Here is an 11,167-nt window from a genome sequence, read left to right as displayed (position 1 = left end):
GCAGGTCATTCACTAGGTCCCCCCGTGTGGTTCTGGGATTTTTACTCACCGTTCTTGTGATCATTTTGACCCCACGGGGTGAGATCTTGCGTGGAGCCCCAGATCGAGGGGAGATTATCAGTGGTCTTGTATGTCTTCCATTTCCTAATAATTGCTCCCACAGTTGATTTCTTCAAACCAAGCTGCTTACCTATTGCAGATTCAGTCTTCCCAGCCTGGTGCAGGTCTACAATTTTGTTTCTGGTGTCCTTTGACAACTCTTTGGTCTTGGCCATAGTGGAGTTTGGAGTGTGACTGTTTGAGGTTGTGGACAGGTGTCTTTTATACTGATAACAAGTTTAAACAGGTGCCATTAATACAGGTAACGAGTGGAGGACAGAGGAGCCTCTTAATGAAGAAGTTACAGGTCTGTGAGAGCCAGAAATCTTGCTTGTTTGTAGGTGACCAAATACTTATTTTCCACCATAATTTGCAAATAAATTCATTAAAAATCCTACAATGTGATTTTCTGGATTTTTGTTTCTCAATTTGTCTGTCATAGTTGACGTGTACCTATGATGAAAATTACAGGCCTCTCTCATCTTTTTAAGTGGGAGAACTTGCACAATTGGTGGCTGACTAAATACTTTTACTACTTTGTCTCTGTCCTTGGCCCAGTTGGCAGTGAGAGGTGACTGCTGTAGTGGGTGTTGTGACTTGCCTGTCTGTGTTGTGGGTTGCGTGTCAGGTACTATGGCAACGGCAGAGTACATAGTTCATCCAGCAGGATGGTTGAAGAGGAACAGTTACCCACCGTCTCCACTGAGCTCAGGACAGCAACACGAAAACACATCCAGGTACACACACACACACGCACACACACACACACACACACACACACACACACACACACACACCGTCTCTACTGAGCTCAGGACAGCAACACGAAAACACATCCAGGTACACACACACACACACACACCATCTCTACTGAGCTCAGGACAGCAACACGAAAACACATCCAGGTACACACACACCGTCTCTACTGAGCTCAGGACAGCAACACGAAAAACACATCCAGGTACACACACCGTCTCTACTGAGCTCAGGACAGCAACACGAAAACACATCCAGGTACAAACACACCGTCTCTACTGAGCTCAGGACAGCAACACGAAAACACATCCAGGTACACACACACCGTCTCTACTGAGCTCAGGACAGCAACACGAAAACACATCCAGGTACACGCACACACACACACACCGTCTCTACTGAGCTCAGGACAGCAACACGAAAAACACATCCAGGTACACACACACACACACACACACCGTCTCTACTGAGCTCAGGACAGCAACACGAAAACACATCCAGGTACACACACACCGTCTCTACTGAGCTCAGGACAGCAACACGAAAACACATCCAGGTACACACACACACACACACCGTCTCTACTGAGCACAGGACAGCAACACGAAAACACATCCAGGTACACACACACACACACACCGTCTCTACTGAGCTCAGGACAGCAACACGAAAACACATCCAGGTACACACACACCGTCTCTACTGAGCTCAGGACAGCAACACGAAAACACATCCAGGTACACACACACCGTCTCTACTGAGCTCAGGACAGCAACACGAAAACACATCCAGGTACACACACACCGTCTCTACTGAGCTCAGGACAGCAACACGAAAACACATCCAGGTACACACACACCGTCTCTACTGAGCTCAGGACAGCAACACGAAAACACATCCAGGTACACACACACACACACACACACCGTCTCTACTGAGCTCAGGACAGCAACACGAAAACACATCCAGGTACACACACACACACACCCACCGTCTCTACTGAGCTCAGGACAGCAACACGAAAACACATCCAGGTACACACACACACACACACACACACACACACCCACCGTCTCTACTGAGCACAGGACAGCAACACGAAAACACATCCAGGTACACACACACACACACCCACCGTCTCTACTGAGCTCAGGACAGCAACACGAAAACACATCCAGGTACACACACACACACACCCACCGTCTCTACTGAGCTCAGGACAGCAACACGAAAACACATCCAGGTACACACACACACACACACACACACACACCGTCTCTACTGAGCTCAGGACAGCAACACGAAAACACATCCAGGTACACACACACCGTCTCTACTGAGCTCAGGACAGCAACACGAAAACACATCCAGGTACACACACACACACACACACACACACACACACACCGTCTCTACTGAGCTCAGGACAGCAACACGAAAACACATCCAGGTACACACACACCGTCTCTACTGAGCACAGGACAGCAACACGAAAACACATCCAGGTACACACACACACACACACACACACACACACCGTCTCTACTGAGCACAGGACAGCAACACGAAAACACATCCAGGTACACACACACACACACACACACACACCGTCTCTACTGAGCTCAGGACAGCAACACGAAAACACATCCAGGTACACACACACACACACACCGTCTCTACTGAGCTCAGGACAGCAACACGAAAACACATCCAGGTACACACACACACACACACACACCGTCTCTACTGAGCTCAGGACAGCAACACGAAAACACATCCAGGTACACACACACACACACACACACCGTCTCTACTGAGCACAGGACAGCAACACGAAAACACATCCAGGTACACACACACACACACACACACACACACACACACACACACACACACACACCGTCTCTACTGAGCACAGGACAGCAACACGAAAACACATCCAGGTACACACACACACACACACACACCCGTCTCTACTGAGCACAGGACAGCAACACGAAAACACATCCAGGTACACACACACACACACACACACACACACACACCGTCTCTACTGAGCACAGGACAGCAACACGAAAACACATCCAGGTACACACACACACACCGTCTCTACTGAGCACAGGACAGCAACACGAAAACACATCCAGGTACACACACACACACACACACACACACACACCCGTCTCTACTGAGCACAGGACAGCAACACGAAAACACATCCAGGTACACACACACACACACACACACACACACACACACACACCGTCTCTACTGAGCACAGGACAGCACCCCGACCACACAAACATATATAGGTACACACGCATACAGTACCAGTCAAAAGTTTGGACACACCTACTCATTCAAGGGTTTTTCTTTATTTTTTACTATTTTCTACATTGTAGAATAATAGTGAAGACATCAAAACTATGAAATAACACATACGGAATCATGTAGTATCCAAAAAAGTGTTACAAAAATCTAAATATATTTGAGATTTGAGATTCTTCTTTGCCTTGATGAAAGCTTTGCACACTCTTGGCATTTTCTCAACCAGCTTCATGAGGTAGTCACCTGAATGCATTTCAATTAACAGGTGTGCCTTCTTAAAAGTTAATTTGTGGAATGTATTTCCTTCTTAATGCGTGCGAGCCAATCAGTAGGGGTGGTATATAGAAGATAACCCTATTTGGTAAAAGACCAAGTCCATATTATGGCAAGAACAGCTCAAATAAGCAAAGAGAAACAACAGTCCATCATTACTTTAAGACATGAAGGTCAGTCAATCCGGAACATTTCAAGAACTTTTAAAGTTTCTTCAAGTGCAGTCGCAAAAACCATCAACCGCTATGATGAAACTGGCTCTCATGAGGACCGCCACAGGAAAGGAAGACCCAGAGATACCTCTACTGCAGAGGAAAAGTTAATTAGAGTTACCAGCCTCAGAAATTGCAGCCCAGATAAATGCTTCACAGAGTTCAACAGACACATCTCAACATCAACTGTTCAGAGTGGACTGTGTGAATCAGGCCTTCATGGTCTAATTGCTGCAAAAAAAACACTACTAAAGGACACCAATAAGAAAAAGAGACTTGCTTGGGCCAAGAAACATGAGCAATGGACATTAGACCAGCGGAAATCTGTCCTTTGGTCTGATGAGTCCAAATTTGAGATTTTTGGTTCCAACCGCCGTGTCTTTGTGAGACGCAGAGTAGGTGAACGGATGATCTCCACATGAGTGGTTCCCACCATGAAGCATGGAGGAGGAGGTGTGATGGTGTTGGGGTGCTTTGCTGGTGACACTGTCTGTGATTTATTTAGAATTCAAGGCACACTTAACCAGCATGGCTACCACAGCATTCTGCAGTGATACCCCATCCCATCTGGTTTGGGCTTAGTGGGACTATCATTTGTTTTTCAACAGGACAATGACCCAACACACCTCCAGGCTGTGTAAGGGCTATTTGACCAAGAAGGAGAGTGATGGAGTGCTGCATCAGATGACCTGGCCTCCACAATCCCCCGATCTCAACCCAATTGAGATGGTTTGGGATGAGTTGGACCGCAGAGTGAAGGAAAAGCAGCCAACAACTGCTCAGCATATGTGGGAACTCCATCAACACTGTTGGAAAAGCATTACTCATGAAGCTGGTTGGGAGAATGCCAAGAGTGTACAAAGCTGTCATCAAGGCAAAGGGTGGCTACTTTGAAGAATCTAACATCTAAAATATATTTTGATTTGGTTTAACACTTTTTTGGTTACTACATGATTCCATATGTGTTATTTCATAGTTTTGATGTCTTCACTATTATTCTACAATGTAGAAAATAGTACAAAATTAAAGATAACCCTTGAATGAGTAGGTGTGTCCAAACTTTTGACTGGTACAGTATGTACCCCGAGTGACACCATACAGGGCTAAGACAGGGTGTGTTACACACTAGCACACACACACACACACACACACACACACACACACACACACACACACTATGTGTGAGAGAAGACATAAACAAGGGTAAGAACTGAAGCCAATCATGGAAACAAAGCTATAGCCAACATCCTTCATACTGAATGACGTATCCTGCTCTTTGACCATCGTGTGAACCATGTGTGTGTTTGCAGAAGAAGAAGAAGAAAGTCCACAAAGAGCCAGCGGAGGGGATCAACGACCGTTCCACTGAGACCAGCAGCAACAGAGGCCCAGAACCTGGTCAGACCACACACCGTTTTAGGTTTTACTATCCTTGTGGGCACCTAAAATTGATTTCCATTCAAAATCCTATTTTCCCTAACCTTATCCGCTAACCTTAAACCTAACCCTAATTCTAACCCTAACTCTAACCTTAACCCCTGAACCTAACCCCTAACCCTAATTGTAACCTTAACCCTAACCTTAACCCCCACGGAAATCTAATTAGCATATATTTTTTTATCCCCTTCCAAATCCACAAGTTTAAGATAGAGATATCTGTTTTTTTGCATTGGGTCTCAATCCACTCTGTCTATTCCCACTTCATCTGCGGTGAAAGGTGACAGAGCCAGAGCGGTGTTTGTCAGACCATGAGGGGAAGTCTAGAGCGAAAATCAGTCTTCTCACAAAATTGTCTGTAGCATCCGAACGGTTTGGCCTACTAACTAGTACCCCTCGAACGGTTTGGCCTACTAACTAGTACCCCTCGAACGGTTTGGCCTACTAACTAGTACCCCTCGAACGGTTTGGCCTACTAACTAGTACCCCTCTGTGGAAAGGTGAGACTCTCACGAACACGATGGTGTTCTCCCGCAAGGGTCTTGGGACTTGTCTGAAGTCGGTACAGCCAATCTGCCATCTTCTGTCTGTAGCGTCCGAACGGTTTGGGCTACACACTGATATGACCCCTCTGTGGAAAGGTGAGACTCTCACAAACACGTACATGTCAGTTGTTTTGCTCCAGGACACCCACAGTCCTCACAAGACCCTTCTGAAGGTTCCCCGGTACCAGTTGAAAAAATGAATGGAAATATATACTGTGAGGGAAAAAAGTATTTGATCCCCTGCTGATTTTGTACGTTTGCCCACTGACAAAGACATGATCAGTCTATAATTTTAATGGTAGGTTTATTTGAACAGTGAGAGACAGAATAACAACAACAAAGAAATCCTGAAAAACGCATGTCAAAAATGTTATAAATTGATTTGCATTTTAATGAGGGAAATAAGTATTTGACCCCTCTGCAAAACATGACTTAGTACTTGGTGGCAAAACCCTTGTTGGCAATCACAGAGGTCAGACGTTTCTTGTAGTTGGCCACCAGGTTTGCACACATCTCAGGAGGGATTTTGTCCCACTCCTCTTTGCAGATCTTCTCCAAGTCATTAAGGTTTTGAGGCTGATGTTTGCAACTCGAACCTTCAGCTCCCTCCACAGATTTTCTATGGGATTAAGGTCTGGAGACTGGCTAGGCCACTCCAGGACCTTAATGTGCCCTCTTCTTGAGCCACTCCTTTGTTGCCTTGGCCGTGTGTTTTGGGTCAATGTCATGCTGGAATACCCATCCACGACCCATTTTCAATGCCCTGGCTGAGGGAAGGAGGTTCTCACCCAAGATTTGACGGTACATGGCCCCATCCATCGTCCCTTTGATGCGGTGAAGTTGTCCTGTCCCCTTAGCAGAAAAACACCCCCAAAGCATAATGTTTCCACCTCCATGTTTGACGGTGGGGATGGTGTTCTTGGGGTCATAGGCAACATTCCTCCTCTTCCAAACACGGCGAGTTGAGTTGATGCCAAAGAGCTCCATTTTGGTCTCATCTGACTACTACAGTTTCACCCAGTTCTCCTCTGAATCATTCAGATGTTCATTGGCAAACTTCAGACGGGCCTATATATGTGCTTTCTTGAGCAGGGGGACCCTGCGGGCGCTGCAGGATTTCAGTCCTTCACGGCGTAGTGTGTTACCAATTGTTTTCTTGGTGACTATGGTCCCAGCTGCCTTGAGATCATTGACAAGATCCTCCCGTGTAGTTCTGGGCTGATTCCTCACCGTTCTCATGATCATTGCAACTCCACGAGGTGAGATCTTGCATGGAGCCCCAGGCCGAGGGAGATTGACAGTTCTTTTGTGTTTCTTCCATTTGCGAATAATCGCACCAACTGTTGTCACCTTCTCACCAAGCTGCTTGGCGATGGTCTTGTAGCCCATTCCAGCCTTGTGTAGGTCTACAATCTTGTCCCTGACAATCTTGGAGAGCTCTTTGGTCTTGGCCATGGTGGAGAATTTGGAATCTGATTGATTGATTGCTTCTGTGGACAAGTGTCTTTTATACAGGTAACAAACTGAGATTAGGAGCACTCCCTTTAAGAGTGTGCTCCTAGTCTCAGCTCGTTACCTGTATAAAAGACACCTGGGAGCCAGAAATCTTTCTGATTGAGAGGGTGTCAAATACTTATTTCCCTCATTAAAATGCAAATCAATTTATAACATTTTTGACATGCGTTTTTCTGGATTTCTTTGTCTCTCACTGTTCAAATAAACCTACCATTAAAATTATAGACTGATCATTTCTTTGTCAGTGGGAAAACGTACAAAATCAGCAGGGGATCAAATACTTTTTCCCCTCACTGTATGGGGACTGTTTAGTGCCAAAAATAAGGGGTTAAATACATGTCAAAAAAATTTATTAAAAAAAAAGTTTCCTGATCTTGCTTATATCTCTCAGATATAAGATAAACACTTCAGAACAAACTTTCTTTAGATTTTTTGAGGGGGACTATCTGTTGTTTCATGTAGTGAATCTGTTGTTCCATGTGTTTGTATGGTTTAATAGCAGTAAGGCCAAATTATTATTATTATTTTTTTTTGGGGGGGATACTTCAAGGGGTCTTAAAATTGGAAATCAAATAGCAAAATGATCCTTGGTGTGACCTTCTTAAAACAATTCCATATAGCTTAGTTGACCCCCCACAGGGTTTAGACTCTTATGGATTAACCTCTAAACCTAACCCTAACCTTAACCCCTAACCTTAACCCCTAACCCTAACCTTAACCCCTAACCCTAATCTTAACCCCTAACCCTAACCTTAACCCCTAACCCTAATCTTAACCCCTAACCTTAACCCCTAACCCTAACCTTAACCCCTAACCTTAACCCTTAACCCTAACCTTAACCCCTAACCCTAACCTTAACCCCTAACCCTAATTGTAACCCCTAACCCTAACCTTAACCCCTAACCCTAACCTTAACCCCTAACCCTAACCTTAACCCCTAACCCTAGCCTTAACCCCTAACCCTAACCTTAACCCCTAACCCTAATTGTAACCCCTAACCCTAGCCTTAACCCCTAACCCTAACCTTAACCCCTAACCCTAATTGTAACCCCTAACCCTAACCTTAACCCCTAACCTTAACCCCTAACCCTAACCTTAACCCCTAACCCTAACCTTAACCCCTAACCCTAACCTTAACCCCTAACCATAACCCTAACCTTAACCCCTAACCTTAACCCCTAACCCTAATTGTAACCCCTAACCCTAAAATAGCCTTTGTCCTCGTAGGGACCTGGGAAATGTCTCCAGAAGGGAGAATCTTCCTTGTTTTACTATCTTTGTGGGGACTTGTGGGTAAATCAGGTATCCACGACAATAGTAATACACACCCCACACAAAACAACTTGTTATAAGCATGTATGAGCCTTTATAATGTCTTATAGCAAGGCTTCATATGTTGTCTCTCTCTCTCTATGTATAGAATTGTCAACAGTCTCAAACTGGCTGTTATTTAGCCCCAGTCATTATGAGAGGATTCTAAGGCATTATAACGGGGTCATACTACAGAACTAGAATGAGTAGAACAGGCTTCCTCATTCAAGTCAACGATGCCATAATGGGTTGACTGGACAGCCATTTTTTAGTGTACCCATGAGTTGAGTTTACCGGTCAAATCGCCATTGGTGAGAGGTTGGAAACCTGTTCTATTGATTCTATTTCTACGGTCATGTACATTGAGTAGCAGCTCTGTGATGTGAATGTCTGTCCCTTTCCTGTCCTCCTCCTCTCCTCTCTGTCCTCCTCCTCTCCTCCTCTCTTCTCCAGTAGACCCCTGCAGTGTAACTCCAGTCCCCACGTCCGTGTCCCACCTGTCCAGCTCCCTGAGCCAGCACCTCCCCTTCCCTGCCTTCCCCCTCCGGGCCTCCCTCCAGTCTGGCCCCGTGCTGCCCGCCGGGCCCCCTGCTGAGTATCACTCTGACTCTGCAGAGTCCCTGGAAGAGATCCCCGTGGCGCTGGCACGACTGGGCACATCCGCCATGGCCGGGACGTCTATGGGTACGACCGCCTCGACCGCTGCTGCTGGATCGTCTTCTCAACGCTCTCTACTGCTGCCTGCAGTCCAAGCCCATCCCTCGCCCCAGCCCCAGCCCCGGACCAAGAGGAAGGCCTCCACACACAGCAGCAGGACGTGGGGAGGGGGGGAGCAGAGGTTTGAGATGGCCGCCCAGCCTCCTACGGTGTATGTTAGTAGGAGTAGTGGACAGCCGGGGGGAGCCGAGCACCGGGAGGACAAACACAGCAGCAGGCAGGCCAGCAGGAGAGGCCTGGAGCAGTCTGGTCCTGGGCCCAGCTCCAGGGCAGGCACCCCACTGGCCTAGACTAGCTCCCCCAGGATCGACCACTGCACCCTGGGCTGGGCCCACCACTGGGTCCTGGTTCTGGAGGGCTGGCTGTGTAACTGACTGGCTGTCTGACTGGCTGGCTGGCTGGCTGGCTGGCTGGCTGGCTGGCTGGCTGGCTGTGTAACTGGCTGGCTGTCTTACTGGCTGGCTGGCTGGCTGGCTGTGTAACTGGCTGGCTGTCTTACTGGCTGGCTGGCTGTCTGGCTGGCTGTCTGGCTAGCTGTCTTACTGGCTGGCTGGCTGGCTGGCTGGCTGGCTGTGTAACTGACTGGCTGGCTGGCTGGCTGGCTGGCTGGCTGTGTAACTGACTGTCTTACTGGCTGGCTGGCTGGCTGGCTGTGTAACTGACTGTCTTACTGGCTGGCTGGCTGGCTGGCTGGCTGGCTGGCTGGCTGGCTGTGTAACTGACTGTCTTACTGGCTGGCTGGCTGGCTGGCTGTGTAACTGACTGTCTTACTGGCTGGCTGGCTGGCTGTGTAACTGACTGGCTGTCTGGCTGACTAACTGGCTGTCTGATTGACTGGCTGGCTGACTGTCACATTGCTACCTTGATGACTAGGATACACTGCTTTTGATACAGAGAGAGACAATCCCTGATGGAGCATTGAGTGTTGACACAACCTATGCAAACTAACTAACTAACTCAGCAGAACAGAATGGAGGGGACTGTCTGTTCTGTTCTGGCTGGCAGTGTCTTACTACCACAGTCTCCACTATTCAACTATGACTACGTCCTCAATGGCACCCTGTTTCCTATCTAGTGCACTACTTTTGACCAATGGCCCATATAGCTAAATAGTGTGCCATTTGGAACGCATCCTATATGATTATAACCCCCACAATGCTATATGTTACCTGTGTTCACGTCTTCTGGTTTAATAATCACTTGATCTATTCTGGAGCATTGCTCAACATAATGTTTCTCTTCATGGAAGAAAAACACACAGCTTTTAGTATTTATTCCTATTGAGAGGTATTCCTGAATGAAGAACCCTTGGTGATTTGTACTGGAAGTAAGATACCTTTACTTTATGCCTTCCCAGGTCTACACTTTGTAACCAAATGTTACCTGTCAACCTTCATTTTTTATTACTTTTTCATGGAAACACCATTTATCGTGTTGGTATGTTTTTTACGTGAGTCTTTTAGTTTGTTTATTGCATACCCATCTGACTGCTATGGTGACCGCCTTTCTGTCTGCCTGTCGTCTGTCTGTCTGTCTGTCTGCCTGTCTGTCTGTCTGCCTGCCTGTCTCCCTGTCTGTCTCCCTGCCTGTCTGTCTCCCTGTCTGTCTCCCTGTCTGTCTGTCTGTCTGCCTGTCTGTCTGTCTGTCTGCCTGCCTGTCTCCCTGTCTGCCTGCCTGTCTGTCTGTCTGTCTGTCTGTCTGTCTGCCTGTCTGTCTGTCTGTCTGTCTGGCTGTCTGCTAGTGCTGAGCATTAACCAAAATGTTTGTTATTTTTTTGTTTTTTAAACAACTAATTGATGACATCGGTTCAATTATTTTAATTCCATTTATACTGAATAGAAATATAAACACAACATGTAAAGTGTAGGTCCCATGTTTCATGAGCTAAAAGATCCCAGAAATGTCCCATACGCACAAAAAGCTTATTTCTCTCAAATTTTGTGCACAATTCTGTTTACATCCCTGTTAGTGAGC

General features: G+C 46.8%; 1 protein-coding gene across 2 annotated transcripts; it reads left to right on the top strand.

Moving 5' to 3' along the window:
* The first annotated feature begins 641 nt into the window (after window positions 1–641).
* Window positions 642–9,600, top strand: LOC123481058 (palmitoyltransferase ZDHHC1-like). 2 transcript variants are annotated; one of them, XM_045209963.1, is made up of 3 exons: window positions 642–836; window positions 4,979–5,066; window positions 8,933–9,600. In XM_045209963.1, exons 1-3 carry the CDS (start codon window positions 768–770, stop codon window positions 9,481–9,483), a joined length of 708 nt encoding a protein of 235 aa, XP_045065898.1. In that variant the 5' UTR covers window positions 642–767; the 3' UTR covers window positions 9,484–9,600. The 2 variants fall into 2 exon arrangements, with proteins under 2 accessions (XP_045065898.1, XP_045065897.1); XM_045209962.1 differs by having other exon boundaries at window positions 8,930–9,600.
* The last annotated feature ends 1,567 nt before the right edge of the window (window positions 9,601–11,167 follow it).

Source organism: Coregonus clupeaformis, chromosome 32 (assembly GCF_020615455.1).
Source record: "Coregonus clupeaformis isolate EN_2021a chromosome 32, ASM2061545v1, whole genome shotgun sequence".
Lineage (NCBI taxonomy): Eukaryota > Metazoa > Chordata > Actinopteri > Salmoniformes > Salmonidae > Coregonus > Coregonus clupeaformis.
This window is presented reverse-complemented; position numbering and strand designations above follow the sequence as displayed.